Below are 22344 nucleotides of genomic sequence, written 5' to 3' on the forward strand. Positions count from 1 at the left end.
CTACATCAAAGACACAAGGAACCTCGTCTCAACGAAGAAGGAGACCCTTGTCAAAAACCCTCAGTCTCTAAGAGGGAACCCGACACTGGCAGGAGAAAATCGACTTCCTCAAGGTAACGAGAAGTTTGAGCCCCCAAGCTCGAGCACCGGGAGGAAGCGTCAAACTCGAGTGGCCTCGAAAAGACCTTCGGTCATGAACAAAAAAGGGCAAATCAACACGATGATGATCAGGAACCTTCAAACAACGTCAACATCGAACAAGATAAAAGATGAAAGAAGTTCGGTAAACAACAACTCAAAGCAAGAATAGACAAGGTAACGAAAAAATTTTTTCTCATTTCATTAGTAAAATATGCATTACAAAACCTTCGAAGGCCAAAAAAGAAAAACGACAAGAAAAGAAAAGAATGCATGGAAGAACAAAAGGTAAAAAAAAATTCTAAGGAAGTTCAGCTTCTTCGACTTCGAGCTCTCGGTTCCAGTCATTGTCAGGGATTGCTTGAAGTTTTCGACTTCTTCTTCCAGTTCCTTTTTCTTAAAAGCATCTCTACGTACATCTGGTGGAACCGCCGGCTTTCACCCTCCAACTCTCGAAGCCTCTTCCTCAGAACCATTATTGCACCGTACCTAGAGCAACGCTCCGATGGGAATTCCGAAAAAATCTTTTCGGATCACCTCAATTTGAAAAGGCTCCAGCACTAGCGCACCAAACGCCAAAATATCTGGAAGCAACCGAATACGGAAAACGAGAGAGGCAACTTCGACTGTGAAAATTTTTTGTACTTCTTCATTCGGAACCCGAACTTGGAAGTAGGGAGACTGGTGTTGGATATAAAATAACCCCAATCAAAGTTCGTAAAAGGCCGACCCTTCCAGGGCTCTTCCGGCTTCCAACATTGTGTGGCATCTTTCTGAACTCTCCCGATCGTCCGAGCTTCCACAATACCATCCGGACTTCTCCGATAATGGCTCCTCCATTCACCTACCGGACTACTCCAAACGCTCTCTGAGCTTCACTATCAGCTGATTTTCTACAGTGATCGACTATTCTCCAAATCTCAGCCTAAACTTCTTCCGGCCACGAACGACTTTACTCCAAACTTCTTCTGGGCTTCGTCGACGTCCGAGCTTCTCCAATAGCAGGACTTCTACAATAACTAGACTCCCTCCAAGTTTCTACGACGGTCGACCGCCTTCCGGATTTCATCCGAGCTAATTTCACCCGAGCTCCTACAAGAGCCGGATCTCAGACGAACTTCTACGATGGATAGGCTCCACCGGATCTCTACTCCGAACTTCTTCCGGACCTCATCAATGACCGAGCTTCTCCAGCAGTGGGACTTCTACAATAAGAAGTCTCCATCCAAGCTTCTACAACAACTGATCTTCGACCGAGCCTCTACAACAAGCGACCTCTTTTCGGACTCCTACGAGAGCTGGACTCCGTCCAAACTTCTACAGCAAAACCATATCCCGGACTCCTCCAACGTTCAACCTTCCGCAGTGTCCTCAAGACTCCTCTAGCGGACGAACCTCCACAATGCCATCCGAACTCTACTGTCGATCGACCCTCTGTCGGATTCCTCATGAAACCGGACTTCTCCAACAGAAAGTTTCCGTCCGAGCTTCTACCGCAGATGACTTCCGCCTGCAACATCAGCGCTCTAGGCACCCACAACAGTGGACTCGTCAGCAACCTCGAAAACATCCGAGCCTCTCTTAGATTGCAGAGACAGAGAGCCATTCCACTCCACCAAACGTCCCAGCCAAGCTTCAGCCGTTAGACCCGAATTCTCTGGCAAGTCACGACAATGGCCACTACCCCACTCCACCCTCTGTAATAGATTCCACGTGGCCCCACCACTCTCTGGTAAGTCGCGACAACGGACACCATTCCACTCTCCATAACAAACTCCACGTGGCTCTGAACAGCCCACTGACGCCACTACTCTCCGCAACAAACTCTGCATGGTCACGAACGGCCCACTACCAGGCGGTTACAGACGTCGCTGTCGATCAGTTACGCTCTCCGTCTATAAAAAGAGGACCCCCAGATACGTTCTCCTCGAAGCTCAAAACTCTATCTCGAAACTTTGCTAAAATTTCATTTGAGTACTCCATTTCTGTTGAGATAGAGAACTGACTTGAGCGTCGGAGGATCTTACCGGAGTACCCCCAACTCCGATTTAGACTTCTCTTGCAGGTCCCGACGGCGGACTCGATCTCTTCGACTCCAGCTTCTCCGACATCGGCAAAATTCTGCACCAACATCCTTCATAATTTTCCCTATGAAGTTTCTCTAATTTTTCTTTTCGATATCTCTAATAGCCCACTGAAACCACTAGTGCATCATTTTCCAATAAAACAACAAGAGTTGTATCTTTTGTTATGGTGGAATATTGCGGTAATCTAGAAACATTGTAGCATGACAGACCAAATATAATCTTCCTGTCAAACATAGGAAACTTTGAGCTGAATAAAACGAGAATAGATCAGGCAGACCAAGTCCCAGTGGACGATATCTTGTTATGCTAGGACGTAGGTAGGGTTCTCTTCCCATGATGATTTGTCTTTGGTGTCTATTAAGGTAGTATTTCAAATTTTTCCTTCATAAGTCTGCTCTGTTTCTCTTGAGACTCCCTTCACTTCCAAGTTTACCGCCCCATGACTTGGTGCCAAGTTTTTACCATGAATAGTGAAGAACAAACACCTTGGCAATCGTTTCAGCTCTGGTGCTGAAAGAGTTGATCCAGGTACTCAAATGAAAAATGTTAAAAAAAGGAGAGAGGAGGTGGCCTGAGCCTTTGTCTCAGATTTCATTCAAATTTTTAATGGGGTCGATTTTCTGGTCCTCACACAGTACAAGTTTTTGGATTAAAAAACATTTCCTAGCTACTAAACACATCATGTTGATCATTTGATCAGACTCATAACATTCTACCTCATAGCTTTCCTGCAAAAACACCACCTACTCTCGAGTTTCCACCAACCATGAGAAGGAACAATAATCACAAAAGCCATGCTTCATGACTTCATTGCAGATCATGTCTGCAGACTTAGGGGCCACTTGCTTATTGAACATAAGACCTCTCCATCTTGCTCTCCCAAGGATTACTGCAAATTTTCTTTTCTATTTATGCCATGAATAAAATTATAACAACAAAATTCATTCACGAAGAATAGCAGATTCATCACCACCGCCACCATCATCATCATCTAAAGCAAATTGCATTTTTAAGATAGCAAGTACTGGTGAAGTATCGTTCCAGTTTTTATAACTATACCAATGCATAGGGAGGAGCTTATCATGCATTCTGGTCAATACCACTCATGCACTACAACAGAATGCTATGCATCATCCTACTGCAGTCCGCTGGTTAATGTTAAAGCATGTTGATAAAATTAACATCATCCACTGTTCTCAATGTACCCGCATAATCATCATTTTGATTCTCGCCATCATCTATGGCAAATTGCATGTTGACATAACAAATACCAGTAAAGTAACAGTCACGTTTTTATAACTAAACAGGTGGTAGCTTATGTGCTGCCGTCTATCCTATTCATGTACCACAACAGAATGCGAAGTATCATATTCTTACAGGCTACAGCATGCTGGTAAAAGTTAAAATATGTTGATAAACTCCACTATTCTCACTATACTCTTCACAATCATTTTCATCATCTCATGTATTCCTTCATCTTGTATTTCCCAACATATCAGTAAATTTAATCTCAATGTATAATATACTGCATATGGCTTATGAATTGTAAATATAGCAAGCGTAACGCCTATTCTATACAACAGCTACACGAAAGGAAAAAAGAGCATAACAAAGACCATACAACCGGCACCACCACAAACCACATAACTGACCTAACTTCCATGATAGTATAGATTAAATGAAATGTGAAACATTGAAATATTCTCCATCTCATTACCTATCTTGCTCTACTCCAACTGCTAATGCCGGCATGCATTTAAGAGCACTGAAATTAAGCTTTCAGAGCACCACCATGACAATGATATTGATAGCATGAAGAAAGCTACTTGTGGCCCAAAGACTGCTAAGGAGGAAATTGTCATCCAAGTATAATCCTGTTAAAACTCCTGAGCACTGAAATCAGGCTTGGTTGGATAGTCAAGGCCCTGAAGTGCTGGAATTTTTCTCAAATCCTCTTCTGAATATGCAGGGATGAACCAATATTTCTTGTCGGTTCCAAACACCTGATCAATCAATAAATGTCAGGCAAGGTGACTTTGTCGACTAAGTTTGTAGCCTAATCCATGCAACAAGAAATATCATATTAAAAGCATTTACTGTAACCAAGGAAAATCTGAAAACAAGGCAGACTACCAAATTTGACAACCATCACTCATGCATGATAACGTCTGAGACCACCTTCCAAGTGCTAAATCAGATTTGCTTGATATCTCTAACATAAGTAGGCAGAAATCAAGTAATTGGAGAGAGTTGGAAATATTGTCAACTCAACGCCCCCACCAATCATGATCATAGGAGAGGATACAAAAGAATCATGGCTCCATGGGAGAAAGACCTAACCTGCTCAAAATTCTTTTTCCGGCCCAAATCGTATTTCCATTTTGGAGTTGTTTTCTTCTCATATGCCTGTTAGCAAAAATATGAAAAGTAAACAAAAACTGAACTTAAAAGATTATATTTATACATATGTGTATATGTGTGTGTGTGTAAAATAAACAACATGCTACCAGACACTTGCCTCAATAGTTGTTGTGTTACCACCCACCAATGAAATATGCATTATCAGAAACCCAAGAACACTTAATGCGAAAGCCAAGTTCAACACTGACAAAAGGGAAGCAAAAGTTAACAGCATAGCTTTCAAAGTTTATGCTGCAGTTAACCAGGAGGAATACCAACCAAATGTGAGGAAAGTAGTTGCAAGTGTGCCAGGTGTTCCAGGTATCTCCGCATCACTAAAGAGCGCAATAGAATTTGGCAACAGCGACAGGGTAACAAGAGTTGTCTCGAGAAACGTGTAAAGCTGCGTGGATGAAACAAAAGGGCATGGATGGATGGGAGAAATATTTGCATAGATGCATATCATTTGCATGCCATAATGTACTTTAAGAGCCAAGAAAAATATTTGCATAGAAGCATAGCATTGACAGAACATAAAATTGACCTGAAACTATTGCAGTGAATGCTATTTGCTGTAAATTTCATAACGAACCACAGGATCCAGTAAGTCTTACTTCAAGGAATTAATATTCACCAGTTGAACAAGCATGGAGATCATTAGCCATTAATCTTTGAGTCAAATTATTTTGCAACCATCTCTATTCAAGGTTTTGAGATTTGGCCACAAGACTCCAAGACCAGCACCAGCTTTGCAAATTTTTTTGCTCAAAGTGATGAGCTGCCTCATCAAGTGTCCATCTCCTATACCAAACCAAGAATTTGGCATATGTCCACCATGTTCAGTTGGAGGCCAGAACCAACACCCAGTCCAGGCAGACTCAATTGGCACCCAGGCTGTTTTCCTTGTGTGCACCTATGAAGCACGGGTACTCCTATTTCAGACATATACCAACACCGGATATATTTTCGATGCGGGTATGTTTCCGGTGCAACACCGGTACTCCTATCTCTACATTCTTGAGATTGTAAATTAGTCCCTTGATGAACCAGATGTGGAGAATAAATTTTTTGCTGATGATACAAAGGATAAAGCAGCTGAAACTATTATCACTTGATTATCAAGACTTACTATTTTGATTTTTTCTATTTATTTAGACTGCTAGTTTTTTTCTTTTCGTTAATTGCAAGTATTTGTTTATTTTTTATAATGATACTTATAAATTTAGTTGAAATTTGATAACTTAATTTTATTAATATTCGAATATTATATATATGATTCAGTTTTTTTATATATTTTTATTAATATTAAAATATTATATATATTCAAATATTAATAAAAATATAAAATATCTAACCATACTCGTATCGTGATTTTTACAATTTTTGCCGTATCGACGTACCCGTACCATAAAGCACCCGTACCACGTATCAGTATCTATGCTTCCTAGGTGTACACCCATCTCATCAGCCCAAGCAGTGGCGGAGCGTAAGAGGGACCGGAGAGGGCCACTACCCCTTAAAAAAAATTTTTAAAACACTTATTACCTATATATTTATATACATGGTAGCTCTCCCAATATTTTAGTCTTACATTACAAGTCCACCAGTTTGAGTAAAGACCATATAATTAATTTATATATTAATTTTTTATTAAAATAATAAACTTTTTAAAGAAAGAATAGTTGTTTATTTATTCTTTAACCCTTTATTTATTCTTCAACCTTTAATGTGAAAGAGATTATTGAGATTTTTACGCAATCAAAATCATTTTGCAGATCGCATAAGATAATATTTTTTATTTATATTTATTTATACATAAAATTAAATATTTATTGATATTTTTATAATATTTTTTGATATATATATATCTTTATTTTATTATTTATTATAAAATATTTTATTTAAAAAATTATTAATAAATTATTACTTTGCCCTTCCAACATTTGATGTCAAGCTCCGCCACTGAGCCCAGGGTCCTACAAGAGTGCCAATCATTTTGCATGTGCACAACTCACAAGCCCATCGTATCTCATGCACTCACTTGGTGTCCTTCCTGTGTATACACTTATCTTCGATCTTATACCTGTCAACTTTCTGCTTTTGCATAGGGTAATTGCAGTTATGTACCAGCTGTTGGTGGAAGGCCTCACTAAGATACAGCACATGTGCTCTTTCAATTTTACTCTGCCATTTCCACGTTAACATCAGTTGTTTGGGGTAAGACCTCATTGATGCACCATATGTGGGCTTCATTCATCATGCTCATGTGTAGCATCCTCGTGCTATTTTCTCAAAGACTCAACTCAACGGTTTCACTGAGAATTTCTAATTCCATGACACATGCACCCTAATTCATCAGTATCTTAGAGCTAAGAGAACTTAATGCAAATTAATCAATTACAAGCACCGGTAAGATTTTCTATAAAATTAGGTTACATGAATAGGTAGCAGGTGTTGGAGCAGGATGGAAACATTTACAAAAAAATAAATAAATAAATAACATGATGAAGGGCCTGGAAAGCGATGGCAGAAGCAAGATTTTATAGAGAAATCCATGTGCACACCCCAGATAGAATATTTTAGCTAGTAAGACCCATTACAAGCAAGAAGGGCATATAGCTAAAGCAAAGCATACAACAAAGCATGGACATAAACTCAAGAAGCCCAGAATGGTTCCAGACAAAATCCATGAAGCATGGATATTGAAAAAATGAGAAGGACATGATATGGCTAGAATACAACGACAAATAAATATATATCACTGAGGTACATTTATTCATAAAGCATGACGGACTATCAAAATAACATAATTGATACTTCCTACAACATCAATATCACAAACTCTAAAGCCAACCATATAACACTAAAAGGCCCACACTCATCAGAAAAATAAAAAGAAAGGCACCCAGTGTTATGTTTAATTGTCATTTCATGTTTAGCCCTTGCACAGCACTTTAGATTTAGTCCCTGCACACCAGAGTAAGGCCAACGTTCTTTACACAGTTACAGCAGTTTCTTTACACTGTAATATCTGTTTTGCATACAGCTACACATAAGCATGTACCAGAGAAGGGATGAAACATAAAATGGCCATCAGAAATCAAGGGATAGGAATAACAACAGGTAAACATAAAATGGCAGTTAATTCAACATGCTGACCTCAATAATAATAATAATAATAATAATAATAACAACAACAACAACAACAACAACTTTCCCTCACCTTGAGAGGTATCCAAGAAGTATCATAAGCATATGCGTGAAGTGGTGGAGCATGTCTCAATTTAAACTAACATGATACTTATAAGTGACACTTATCATGGGCGTATGCAACATGAAATGAAATTTGAAGTTGTGATTTTAAGAAGAGAATTCAGCAAATTTTCTTTTTTTTAGAATAGTTTTCTTGAGAAAACTCACCAAATTTGAGTCATGCCCGGATAATTCAATACATAAAAAAATCATAAAGACGAAACCAATGATAATGTGAAAGCATCTTATATTCTCCTCAAATCTTCAAGAATTGAAACTCAATGACTTGAAGATAAGCTCTATACATCAAGCATATGGGCACTCTAGTGTGTTTCAGAATGACTCAAAACAAAGCCAACATGGGATATTCTTCAGATCTTAAGCCTCCAAGGTGTATAAAAGATTACACCAAAGTGCTGGATTAAGTAGTGTCAAACAAATTAGCTGCTTGAGACCAGCTCCTGTTCAGCTCAAAATTCAGCTCAACCTCTGCCTGCTCGATTAGAGCTCAAGCTGAGTTCAGCCCACTTGATTTCAGCTCATGAGCCAGCTTGAATATATATATTAAACATAATATATACTAATAAATAATATATTATATTAATAAATGACATATATTATATATTAGCGATAAGCTTCAATTGGTCATTTGAGTAAAATCCAACACCTCAACTTCTTGATCTCACCCAATGCCTTTAGCAATTGCAAGTCCCAAACTCAAAGTTCCACAAACCCTCCCAACTTCCCCTTTCTCTTCCACCTCTATGGCATCCACAATACATCTCCACCCTTGGGCTCCCATCACCACATCTCTCCAGCTCTCCACCTCCAGTCCCACTGGCTGGCATCCACATCTAGTTCTCCTCGATCTCTCAGTACCTGAGGCGGCAAAGACCGTCAAGATCGATTGCAGCCTTGCAGCCATTAGTTTACACAGCCCAAGAGTCAAGAGAAACCAACTGGCGAGTGAGAGGACAAAGGTAAAGGTCAGACTTTCTCCTTGTGCTACTTCAATTAGGGTTTTGACACCTATTAGTTCACATTCTGGTGTTCTTCTTTGATGGTTTCAGAAAAATCCACAATATTTTCTACAAAAAAAAAAAAACCTCCAAAAGGTTATCTTCATTCTTGTTTTGCTTTTGAAATTTACTTCCAAATTTTTTTCTTTTGTTCACAGAATTTTACACTTTCCCGGGTTACTTCACAGCATCTTTTGCTTCAATTTTCCCCTGTTTTGTATAACTGACTGATTTTATGACAGAATTGAGCTAATTGTTGAGCTAAAATCATAATCTAGCTCACAAGGTTCAAGCTAAACTGAACCCAAGAGCTCGATTCAATTTTGGACCTTCGGCAAGCCAAGTTCAAGCTGGCTATAAATGACCCCATTCAAGATGGGGTTCCGAAGCTCATCTCAAGATTGAGCAGTGCATTTTCTATTTTGAGTCGACCTCAAACAGAGCTTAACTCGCTTGTCTTTGGCTTGTTTATGCCCCGAGCTGGATTACAAGCCCAAAAACCTACAGCTATTGAAGATACCTAACCATCAAAGAAAAAGGAGATAACGAGTGAACTCCTACAATTTACTCAAGTAGACTCTAATCATACCTTATGATAGTTCCAACTCGGTCATGAAATAAACCAATATCAGTCCAGACAAAACCCTAACCAATCCAGACACTGTAGGATAATTGATATCAAAATCACCAGCTAATCACATTACCATGATCCATTTTGATTTGGGTTATATGAGGTATCTTTGCTAGTTACCTGCAAGGAAGAAACTTAAAAATAAGGCCTTCCAGAAAAGTCACTACTATAGCATAGGAGTAAGGATTCCCTATCTTCATAGAAGAAAAGGAGACTCCTGAGTGCTCTCTTTACTTATTTTTAAGCCCTAGCAATCCAAGGCTCTTTAGAAGAGGCATTTGGGATTTCCAATGGTAACATTTTACCACATTAGAAATAGTTAGACTCCTGCATATATGAGCATGGAGCAACAAGAGTACACTACAGTAGCAGTGGTATACCAAGCACAATACAAGAGACTCTCCATCATAAACCATCAAATCTGTCATTTTGATGGTGGATTATATAATCTCCTTTATGTAGGCCTAAGCCCATCATGGGTGAATCATGTCACCATTCGGTAACTCAATATCTTGTCATTTCTCTTTCCTTCCATTTTTCTCCTTATATTTTTGTTATCTTGGGCACAGATTTGTCTCTAGAATTGGCTTATCTTGTCATTTAGGTGATATAGCTCCTAAAAATTCAGCAATGCCTTTGCTGCTATATATGGTATCAAAGCGCAAAGGTTGGAACACGAAGTGTTCAACAAATTGCTATGATGGCAATGAGTTGGTTTGAGATAAAAACAGAAGAATATTTTTTAGATTTTGGAAGTTGAATTCATGATTTGCCAGCACACTAGGGTCAATGAAATGCACTACTTAGGAAGGACAAAATGCCAGCATCTATGACCTAAAATGAATAATATGAGTTGGATAAGAAAGCATTATCCACAATCAACCTATACTTGATAGATGAGGTTCTAATTAATATTGTTGGAAAGAAGATGGTCATTGACTTATTTAAGTAAGCGACTTCGTGTTAAACAGTGTCCACCAGTAATTGCATTTTCTTGCAAAGAAGATTGCACCATTTAAAGATGAAACTGCCAAAAATCTCCAAGCACTTGAAAAGCAAGAACATCTTTTGCATTGGAGAGAATGAAAAATGATGGCAAGACAGATATGCACAAAGCCAAAGTTTTAAAACACTTCCATTACAAGCATATGCCACAACTAGAATGGTTACCTTGAGATGGCAACATTGACCAATACATTGCTTGCTGCTTAACTCCAAATGAATGCATCTTTGCAAAGTTTGGAAGAGTTCAGAACAGAAGCTCTCATGACAAGGGATTGTTCCAGGGAAAGTGAAGATCAATCATCCTTTTTAAACAGGGCCAAAATGAAAAGATACTGGTTTGGTAATATGAACAAAAATTTGAAGAAAGACCATTTGAATAGGATTAAATTTAGTTTAGGAAGTTCAGGTGAATCAAGCAAAGAAAAGAAGGGGAAAAAATCAAAAAATGAAGTGCACCAAGTTGAAGGATCTGCATTAGGAATTATCGATGATGAATCTTTATGCAAGGTTCTAGTTTGATATTTCGTCAATACTGGATTCCTGATAGTAGTGCAACCCATCGCTTGTATCCACATCTTACTTGTGGGTGTTTAATGGAATGATTTGAGAATGTGAAAATGTTCCTCTGGTGTCTCATCTGAAGATTGGCTTGATTTCGCTTCGTAATTAAATAATTAAAGCAACAATGCTATGGTTGGTTCATAGGAGTGAAATAAATAGAATGAAAGTAGAATGCAATGGGATGAGGGGATACATAACAGAATCATTGCTCCAATTCCATTGTTTGGGCACCAGATAAACACATAGGAAAGAAATGGCAATTCCATTTTAACATTTAATTTACCTAATTACTTTTTCAGATATATATACATATTTATATAATATTGTATTATTTTTCAAATGGGCTTGAATATCAATTTTCCAAACTCTAGCAATATATTCTTAACTAAGAAATAGAATTCAATTTATAATAATGACTGTTATAATTGTTTTGGACATGGTACATCATATCGGTCAATACCAGTGCATGCTGGGCATATTGGACTGTAACAATGCCATTGATACTGGGGGCATGCCAGTGTTAGAACATCAAGCCCACTACCGTACTACGCATACCAACATTGTAAGATATCACTGGTATGGGATCTGGTACCGAGACAACAAACCTTGGCTTCGGAAGGCCCTCATTATATGATATAATATTACATTAGCACATATACATGCTAGAGTTCCAAATAACAAACATTGTAATGCTACAATGTCACTACTTTTACATTTAAGAATTCATCCTAATAAAATAATATGATATAAGATTCAAAGGATAATTAAATCATTTATTGCCATTCTTATACTATAAATGTCACGAAATGGTTCATACAAGGTATACAACTGTTATCATTTAATACCATTAACTCATACCAAGATATCATACTTTCTCATCTGCATAGGAACAACCATTCCTTCCATCTAAAAGCGGAATTACAACCCTCTAAGTTAAGGGAAAATGGTGATTTCAAGATACTTGTGCAAACCAAACAAAAGAATGAGAGCAAAGTTAAAATTCCCATTCCATTCAAGCCCTTACTCTATAAACTGATTGAAATGCAATTTCACCAAATAAAATGGAGTAATTATGATCTCCAAGGTGCATTGCTATTATCAAGGTTACAAAAAGGTGCTATGGGACATATCAAGTCTTGTTTTTTAAGTCTAGAAGGGTTTAATCCCACCATGTCTACCCTATACCCACCCCACCTTTGGGGGCTGACTCCAAAGAATCGAATCTGAACCCATTACTTAAATGGCAAGAGGTGATACGATTCAAGCAAGTGCTTGGTGGTTAGGAACAGATCAAGTCAATGATGATCCTATCCAATACTCCAAATAATCGACCCAACCAAACCCAATCCAAGAACTTTAGTCAACAAACATCCCCAACCTGATCCAAAATAGATAAAGGTACCCATCCAAATCAAAAAGCCTGAATCCCAAACACAATACTTCGGCTGCATGCATTGTCATTATCAAAGAAGAATGTTTTGGTTGGATGAAACTTGGTTCTTCATTCGAATAGAGACTCAACCAAAGAGGATTCAAAAGCCAAGACCCTTGACCTCCAGGTTCTTTGGCTCTAATTAGTAATGTATCTCAAATGGAAATGCACTGATGTCAGTGAAAACGTCATGAAGTGGTCGCACAGTGCTTCCTTGGAAAAAAGTGACAAGGTGCACATGGCATTTGGCTTGTGGAGTAGAACAATATTGAAGCATATAGGCACCTAGCTGTGAACTCTCTAGTTGTGCGCTACTGCATTTATAGGTGTTGATCATAATGGCTAACCAATGATAAGTTGATAGTGGGCACACCATGGGTGTTGCAAGAGTTAAGACTTGCTTCCATGGTGAACTTGAATAATCACAACTGGCACATAAAAAGATCTCAAGGAGATCCAATAATGAGAGAAAGCAAGGGCCGGGATCAAAATTTAGCCAATCTCTCCATGATCCTATTCATTATGCCCAAACATACCTTGGGCACACATGCCTTGGGTCATATGAACATAGTGGGATGGACTTCCATTTTTCTCTTCCAACAATCCTCTCCCTTCTATTCTCCCACATTATCTTCTTAGACTAACCATATCTTTTAATTCTTAGGTTGTTGTGAAGTTTCTTTCCCTTCTAGAAGAATTCTCAAGACTCTTCACAATATAAACAGCTATCCACTACATTACTTCCCACCATGAGTTACATATCTTTTTATTGGTCCTTCTTAGAGTCCCTTCCCTATCTTTCCTCCATTAAAACCTTCCACATAACTTTCTCCATTATGGCTCTTTATCACTTATCTTAAATTTTGGTTGATTGTTCTCGCAGTTCTAGAATTAAACAGACTTGCTGCTTTTGTATAATGCCCTTTTATGGCAAATTAGTTCAAGTTTATCTGTTTAGTTAATTCTTTTCTTTATTTATCTGTTCAGTTAATTCTTTTCTTTATGTTTGAAAATAAAAATGGACTGCCTAAATCGGTAGCTGCCTAGGAGCCTAGGTGGCGCCTCAGCAATTAGGGTTCCCACCGACTCGAGACTGTCTATCCACCTTCACAACCACGTATATGAATAGAGGCATGATTTTGGAAGAGAAGTTTCAAAGATTTGAATATCAATTGAATTCTATATGAAAGGTTAAAAGTAATAAATCCATGTGGAAAGGTATAAATTGATAACACGAAGGTTATTAACTTTCATGAGTAGGCTTTTGACATGACTATGACAAGGAAGGACAATATAGAAAAAATAGATCATTCATGAAATTTTATATTAACTTTGGAAGTTTTGATAGAATAGTGAATCATAATCACCTCCCTCTTTTTCATTCACCCCTGTGTGTTTATTTAAGTCAAAGCATGCCCACAAACATAAAACAAGACAGTTTTATGTTTCAAATTGAACTGTACCAAGACAGGTAAAAATAGAGTTATTCAAATTTAATGTTCCCTAATCAAGCCTTCTAGTGGATAGCAGATCTCCCAACTTGTGTCAAACACATGCACAGGATGCTGGGTATCAAAGAGAAGTGCTGCATGTGTACAATGAATGCGAGGATAAATAGGTGTGAGGCATATATCATAGGTGTTAACCATATAAGATCACTTTCATTCTACTCAGGCACTAATCAAATCTGATATGACTCATAGAACCCGCTTAGAAGCTTAAAGTGGAAACTAATCTCAATCAAAACACAAAAGTTAAATGTTTTGGATCATGCTAGGTAGTTCTATCAAGGTTTTCATTTTGACGGAGATATTAGTTTGTACCGACATCAAGCACCCACCATATGACATGTTTAAAATCTCAGCCATTATTAATTGCACTAGTAAAACCACTATTTCCCACAATATGGCTCGCACGTTATCAAAATATTGCCGAATTATTTGTATCATTCTTTTATTTCCTTCAATGTGTCTTAATAAATAAATCAAAATCAATGCATTAACATAATACTAATCTTGGTTTTACTATATCAATTGAAAAGTCAATATCTCGGTTCCCCTATATCGGATCGATTTCCTGGAACACCTTGGTTGTTCCATAGTTTCGTCAACCTCTCAATAATGAAGATCTCAATGCATCTCAATATCGGTCGCTCACCAAGAAGACCTATCTGAGCATGTCAAAACCTTGGCTCTATTCAACCAGCTAGAGCTGGGAGATGTATAGATGTACATTAACTACAGTTGGGGGAAAAAAAATATCACTCAACTGTATCATAAACTTTCACTCTGTAGCATAGAATAAAGTTATGACTGTAATTCCAATTACACGAAAATGGGCATTGATTATTAGAAAAAGGCATGTTATGAAAGAGGAAGACCAATTCGATATAGATAACGTACCAGAAAGAGAAGAAAGAACTTATAATTTAGAGCCCCAACACAATTTACTACCCACACACAATGGTGGTCCATTTTCAATACGCATCGGCCACCTAAAATTAAGAATGTAAATCAAAACAAGGAGTCATAAGAGAGCAAAGGAGAGTGAACAGAAGACTTCCTAAATAAACTTCTTTAAGCATTTGGAATCCATAAAATTAGAATGTACGAGCTCACAAACAGAACAGTGATGACAGCGAGGCGGTTTCAACTGGTTGCATTTCCGACAGTATCTGATCCTTGGACTTCCTGAGTCTGCAAGATTAGCTGATTGCTGATAACTTAGAATCTGATTACCAAAATCTGGGCTATTTAATGGAGCTTCTTCACCCCTCTCCTCATCCACAGTTGGCTTCCAATTTGGTGGAACGCTGCCAGGGTCTGTCAGGACTACAGAGAAGTAGCTCCACAGAAGCATTACCAACTGCAAAGCCAAAGTCCAGTAAAATTATAATGCTGTAATATATGCAACCCAACGACCATAAAAGCATTTAAATCTCCACAGGACATTTTTTTTTCTTCTGTTTTTAACTCTCCTTCCATCACTTGTTGATTTCTATTTGATTCCAAAAGTAAATTCCAACGTATGACAAGCAGTTTCTCCATTTAAAGAAAAAAAAAATCAGCTTTTGCATTATTCGAATTGATATATGAATTACTTCCCACAAAAAAGATTAGTGATTGAGGAAAGGAAATTGCCCTTCCCAGATTACTAATTAAGTATTACAAGCCCAATTCAACTGATGCAGATCCCCTAAGAGCTAACCCTGCCCAATCTCCCACTCAGTTCCCAGGGCAGTTGGCAATCATGAAATACATAGCGCATGCGAGTGTCGCTTCGTGGTCAGGCCATTCACCAGGAGCCACATCATGGTAGGGGCTAGAATGGCGTGCCTTTGCACTTTCTCTAACTAAAACAGAATGAACACCAAATACAGATCCCTACTAACTAAGAGTGCATGTAAGACAGCACCCAAAACAATCAGAAAAACAATTATAATGAGATCATACCATGAGAAGTCAGAATAACACAAAGGTGAATATACCATTTTTCTGACCTAAAAACCCCAATTCTAACCTTCTCTACAGCTCAATTCACCTCGAAATGCAACTGTTTCACATGAAAAGTAGTAAATTTTCCACAGAGTGATATCAAAATTAGGGTTCTTTAGGATCTATTCAGCTCAAAACCACAAACTGGAAACAAGAACAAGAAGGAGCGGTAGAAGGGATTACCAGGAGATGGAACAGGAGCAAGACGGCGAGCGCAGCGAGGGAATCGATTGCGCCGGCGTTGAAGACGGCGGGACCGTAGGTGGTGACAACGACGGCGTAGTAGGTGACGCCGACGATGCCGAGGACGAGGAGGATCATGATGGAGCCAAGCCCCCGCAAGGCGGTGCAAAACTTGAACACGTTCCACGCCATCACCGCCCCCGATCTGTGCATCACGGCCGCACCGGGGAGAAACCCTAGATGAAAAAAATTGGGAAAAAGGAAAGAGAGAGGGAAGAAAAATTCTTCCCTACTATTATGATCCTCTGAGCTAAATTGTTCTTTGTTTCCTTCTCTCCTGCCTCCCCTCTCTTTCTTTTTTTTTGGTGTTCTACTCCGGCGTTATTTTAGAGAGCTGGGGAGGCGAAGGAAGGAGAAGAATATCGGCAACGGAGATGGAGGGTTTCCAACTTTGCCATCCTGTGGGTAGAAGAAGAAGGGGTTTGCTTTATCTTTCTCCTGGTCTAATTCGGAGAAGTAGAACCTTTTTGGCCTTTCCAGTTTTTCTTTCCTTGGTAATAATTTATCAACGTACCAGATGGTCAAAGTCTTGGGTGCAGAGGTGCAGTTGAACCGAGCACCGGTCCGGTTTAATATGAACCTGGTCTAACTTTGCATGTACCAGTAGACTCAAACTATATGTCAGGTATAACATATTTATATTATTTTTATTTACTGAATATTATATATAAATATAAATATTAATTAGATATAAAAATTTATATTCATATTTATTTTGAACGAATATAGATATAAATCAAGTATTAAAAATATAAATATCGATATAAATCAAGTATTGAAAATATAAATATCGATATAGATAGAAGTTGGATATCTAAATTTTATTATTGTTCAGGTACGGGTATAGAATTGAATATTCAAATTCAGATTAAATAGTTATATATTTATATTTATATTTATTTTTTTGATGAATATAAATATTAATATGAATAATAATCAAATATTCAAATTTTTTCATTCATTTTTAGATAGATTTAAATATAAAAGTGAATCTGGATAACTATTATCCTATCTACTTTCACCCTTATGTATCAGTGCAACTCGAGCTGGTTTGACCTAAACTCAGGCATACATCTTTATATAATCTTATATCTTTAATAAAAATAAGATATAAAATATAATAACTATTCTACTTTTGACAGCAGGCTCCAGTGTTTGGGTCCATGATACTCTCTAGTTGGTTTAGTTTCATGTTTTCATTTTCCAAAATACCCTTCGTATGCCTTTTATTTAAATTTCTCATGCTAAAACTCCACGTTTGTCACTCTAATTAGAAGCATGTCATTTTAACGACGCGGACGCTTTACATCTCTCTCACGTCTCAATGCCTCTAGATCTGACCCACCAGTACGTTTCATTCGATGGCTTTGATGTTGAGTGAGGACATTATCATGCCCAGAGAAGAAAGAAAGGGTAAGCCACATGAATAGCATGTGGTACATCTCAATCTATAAAAGAAAGGGTCTATATCCACTAAAGTTTTGCTAAGTTGCAATTTTAAAAAAAATAACTATTACGGTGGTTAACGTGAGTACCTCGTATCAGCATTTCAAGCAGAGAATAGCTCAGATCTTCAAGCTATCATCAGAACCGCCGATTAAGACATATGGAGCTGCAAAACTACTTATGGTCCACTATGTGGTCTGTCCGATGCACTTCATTGCCTCGGTGGACCAATGCTTTAGTACGTGGGTTGTCTCTGTCATCACAGCCAATTCACTTCATGATGTGCGCAATAGCTGTCCACCCCAAGTGGATGGATGCTGGCGTAACCGACTTTCCTAATCTCGCAAAAATGATTAAGGGCTGAATTATCTCACTCGCAATGACATGTTTAACGGCCCTACAATCTCGAGATCGCACAATCTCACAACTGTTCGACCAGCTATTCGACAGCCTTCTATATAAGCAACTAAAGGCCTGAGGATCAAGATAAGTCAATCAATCCCTATCAGAGAACTCGTTGGTATTCCTATTATTTTCTGAATCTAACTTGAGCGTCGAAGAGTCCTCGCTGAAGCGAAAATCTCCGGTTTGAACTTGTTTTGCTGGTCACTCTAGCTCCATCATCCTTGAGCGAGACTCAGTCACCTTCTCTCCGACCTCAACCAAATCAAACAGCAACAGATAGAGGAAGGGCATAATCTTTACTATGTCTCCAAAGCAAACATCCTCTCGACTCTCCAACGTCGCCGCCTCTCGTCTGGCGGAGAGCCAAGCCAACAGCAGGGTGCAGCAATCATTGATCGAAACTCCCCTGCCAGCCCAACCAGTGCTGGTCACGATGGATCAATTCAGTCTGCTCTTCCCATAGGTTCAAAACTTGATGGCTACCGTTCAGGCGGTCCAGACTGTTCTGGCGCCTCACCCAACGGTGCTGCAGCCTGTTCAGGCTGCTCCTGCACCTCCTTCAGTGGTGCAACCAGTGGCCCTCTCGACAGCACCATTGATGGCTCCCATAGTGGTACCCCGATCAAATCCAGTTCCACACTCAGCTCCTCAACCGCCACAACAGCCAGAGCCACATGTACCTCCTTAGAGCCCGGAGAGGAGACACATTCATCAGAGCTGTCAGCCGACCAGACGGAGATCTCCCAATCCACGATCGAGGCATGATTCAACCCCCGATCGTCATTCTTTGCAGTATTCTGAGGCATGCACCATCTAAGATCTCGATATCAAAAGGTGGTTCCAGGCTCTCAGCAAACAGATAGAAAAAAGAATAGCAAATGTATTCAACAACAATCACTCCTCGGTGCAACCCTATGAGGGGTATAATAGTGAGCCGCCCTTCATCCTAAGGATAGTGCAGGAGCCACTCCCTCGACACTTCAAGCTGCCCCAACTAGAGGTCTACGATGGGACCGTCGATCCCATCGATCACTTGGAAACCTTCAAGGTGGCCATGCTCCTCCAGAGAGCATCTGATGTGATCCTCTGTCAAACGTTCTCTCTGACTCTCAAAGGAGCGGCTCGATAGTGGTACTCTAGTTTGAAGCCAACTTCCATCCATTCCTTTGAGGATCTATGCCGATCTTTCATCGATCACTTTGTCAGTAGCTGACGGTAGCAGAAGCGGTTCGACTACCTCCACACCATCAAGTAGAAGGAGGGTGAGTCGATCCGTATTTTTATCAACTGTTTCAATACGATGAATCTGGAGGTCCAAGAATTGGACCAGTCGATCACGAAGGCTGCAATGATGGGTGGCCTGCTGAAGGATGACTTAAAGAAGTCATTGATTAAGACTTATCTCTGAAATTTTTCAGATGTGCTTACCCATGCGAAGAAGTATGCCCGCACGGAGGAAGCCTTTGCAGAAGAGACCCCTGCCAGTTCTGTTACGATAGGACAGAATAAGGAGTGCTTTCTAAGATGGGAGAGGAGAAACTGCCAATGCTCTCAGTTCTCATTCCAAAGGAGGAAGAATGGGGGTCGAAACCGTCAATCTCGAAGTCCTCAAAGAAGGGATCGACGACCCTCACCCCCTGGGCGTTACAATAATTACACGCCCTTAACTATTTCTAGGGAGAGGTGTTGATGGAAATCCGGACTGAGTTGCCCCAGCCTCCTTAGATGCAGACAAAGCCAAAGCACCACCGCAATCTGAATGACTATTGCCTCTATCATGGTGACCACGATCACCATACTAAAGATTGTCTGTAGCTTCGTGATGAGATTGAGAGGCTCATCAGGTAGGGGAGACTGAATCACTTCATCTGAGAGAGAGCGCCTCCATGTTAACCTCCTTCAGGAGCTTAGCTGCCACCTCCTCTATCTCAGCAGCCATTCCCTTTGCCTCAGCTGCAACCAGCACCAATGCAGCCGGTGAGACAGGAAGCAGGGGGATCAATGATAGTTGGAGACCAATCCATCCGTGGTGAAATCCACATAATAACTAGGGGATCATCTGGGTCAGTAAAGCCTCTGGAGGTGAAGAGACCAAGACTTGATGATGAGGGCGAGGATGCCATTATCTTCATCGAGCAGGATACTAAGGGTGTACTTGCCCTGCACAATGATACGGTGGTTGCAATGACAAATATTACTAATTTTAATGTGCACCATGTATTCATTGATAATGAAAGCTCGATCGATATTTTATATTTTTTTGTTTTTATCCAAATGAGATTCACCCCAGACCGGCTAACAAGACTTAGCACCCTAATTCAGGATTTCTCCAGAAGTTCGGTAATTCTGGAGGGGATGATTAAGCTCCCTCTTACTGTGGGTACTACACCAAAGTGGATGACGATCCAAGTTGACTTCTTGGTGGTCAAGCTTCCTTCAGTTTATAATGCAATCCTTGACCATCCAAGCTTATGGACTCTAAAGGCCGTGGTGTTGAGCTACCACTTATGGTGAAGTTTTCAATCCTGAATGGAGTAGGACAGATCAGAGGCAACCAGGCCATGGCTCAATAATATTTTGCTATCAAACTTCAAGCAGAAGGCCAGCCATCCCAGGCAAGGGCCCAACCTGAACTTTCTATTGGGTTAGATGCCTGAGATGATCTATCCAAGGAATGAGTCCAGCCGTTCGAGGACCTCCTGGAGATTCCACTAAGGAAGGAGAACCCCCAACAAACTGTGAAGATCGCTCATACCTTAGTGAGATAATAAAGGGTCAGCTAACTATTCTTTTATAGAAAAAAGCAGATCTCTTTTCCTGGTCGGCTACAGACATACCCGGTATTAACCCTAAGGTGATGTCCCATCATCTGAAGGTGGATCTAACCCACCGTCCGATTAAACAAAAAAAGTGAAGCTTTGCCCCAAGTGTTAGAAGGCTATATCCGAGGAAGTGGACGAACTGCTCAAAACTAGCTTCATCCAAGAAGCAATGTATCCGAATTGACTGATGAATGTTGTCCTGATCAAAAAAGCGAATGGAAAATGACACATGTGCATCGATTTTGTCGATCTGAACAAGGTCTGTCTGAAGGATAGCTATCCATTACCTCAGATAGACAAGATGGTGGATGCTGCTTCTAGACATGAGCTCCTTAGCTTCATGGATATCTTTTTCGACTATAATCAGATCCGGATGGCACCTGAAGATGAGGAGAAAATAACGTTTGTTACTGATCGTAGATTTTATTATTACAGAATGATGTCCTTTGGCTTGAAAAATGTAGGGTCTATCAGCGGCTGGTAGATAAGATTTTTAAAGATCAACTCGACCGTAATATAGAGGCGTACGTAGATGACATGCTAGTCAAGAGCTATGCAGTCCCAGATCACATTACAGACCTTCAGGAGACCTTCAGCACCCTCCATCGATTCTGGATGAGGTTGAATCCAGTGACGTGTGCCTTCAGAGTTACCATCGAAAAGTTTTTGAGATTCATGATCTTACAAAGAGGCATCAAGGTGAATCTCAAGAAGATCAGGGTAATTCTTAAGATAACTTCATCAAACATAGTTGGAGAGGTATAGCACCTCACTGGCAGGATTGCCTCACTCAACCATTTTGTCTCCAGATCGATCGAAAGATGTCTCCCATTTTCTCAAACCCTCAGGCAGCCAAAAGACTTTCAATGGACTATTGAATGTCAAAAAGCATTTAAGGAGTTAAAGCAATATCTCAGTTCTCCACCATTGCTCACAAAGGCTCAACTTGGTGATGAACTGTTGCTGTACTTCGCTATCTCTCCAGTAGCGATCAGCACAGTTCTCGTTCGAGAAAAAAGGTAAATTCAAAGGCCTGTATACTACACCAGCAAAGTCCTTCACGATATGAAGACCAAATACTCTAAGCTTAAGAAATTGATTTTTGCACTAGTTGTCATAATGAGGAAGCTACGGTCTTATTTTCAGGCCCATACTATTGTGCTACTCACTGACCAACCGATCAAGGTCGTTCTCCACCATTCGGACATCTCGGGGTGGATTGTAAAGTGAGTGCTGGAACTTATCGAGCCAGACATATAGTACCATCCAAGGCCTTCTATCAAGGCCTAGGTGTTGGCAGATATTTTTCTTGAATGTACCATCCCGATCGGATAGAGCCCATAATATGGAGAAGGCTCAAGGGCTGTCGAGTGCTCAGAAGCTGGTGAAAGCTCAAGGGATAAGGAGAC

At 39.6% G+C, this 22344-nt stretch overlaps 1 protein-coding gene across 1 annotated transcript; it reads right to left on the reverse strand.

The window, feature by feature from the left end:
* Window positions 1-3720: 3720 nt before the first annotated feature.
* Window positions 3721-16658, reverse strand: LOC105042711 (probable protein S-acyltransferase 14). The gene is made up of 7 exons (XM_010920006.4): window positions 16203-16658; window positions 15144-15390; window positions 14928-15019; window positions 4905-5028; window positions 4744-4829; window positions 4566-4631; window positions 3721-4228 (listed from the first exon to the last, which is right to left on the reverse strand). The coding sequence occupies exons 1-7, from the start codon at window positions 16413-16415 to the stop codon at window positions 4103-4105; spliced, it is 954 nt and encodes a 317-aa protein (XP_010918308.1). The 5' UTR covers window positions 16416-16658; the 3' UTR covers window positions 3721-4102.
* Window positions 16659-22344: the final 5686 nt, after the last annotated feature.

The sequence above is a fragment of the Elaeis guineensis genome, chromosome 4, assembly GCF_000442705.2.
Source record: "Elaeis guineensis isolate ETL-2024a chromosome 4, EG11, whole genome shotgun sequence".
Lineage (NCBI taxonomy): Eukaryota > Viridiplantae > Streptophyta > Magnoliopsida > Arecales > Arecaceae > Elaeis > Elaeis guineensis.

Excerpts from the sequence above, each read along its gene's own strand:
- LOC105042711 (XM_010920006.4), bottom strand. The coding sequence starts at position 16,415 with ATGCACAGATCGGGGGCGGTGATGGCGTGGAACGTGTTCAAGTTTTGC. Across the intron at positions 15,391-16,202 it reads TGCTCCTGTTCCATCTCCTG|TTGGTAATGCTTCTGTGGAG; the intron begins GTAATCCCTTCT and ends TTGGCTTTGCAG. Across the intron at positions 4,632-4,743 it reads GTAACACAACAACTATTGAG|GCATATGAGAAGAAAACAAC; the intron begins GCAAGTGTCTGG and ends TTTTGCTAACAG.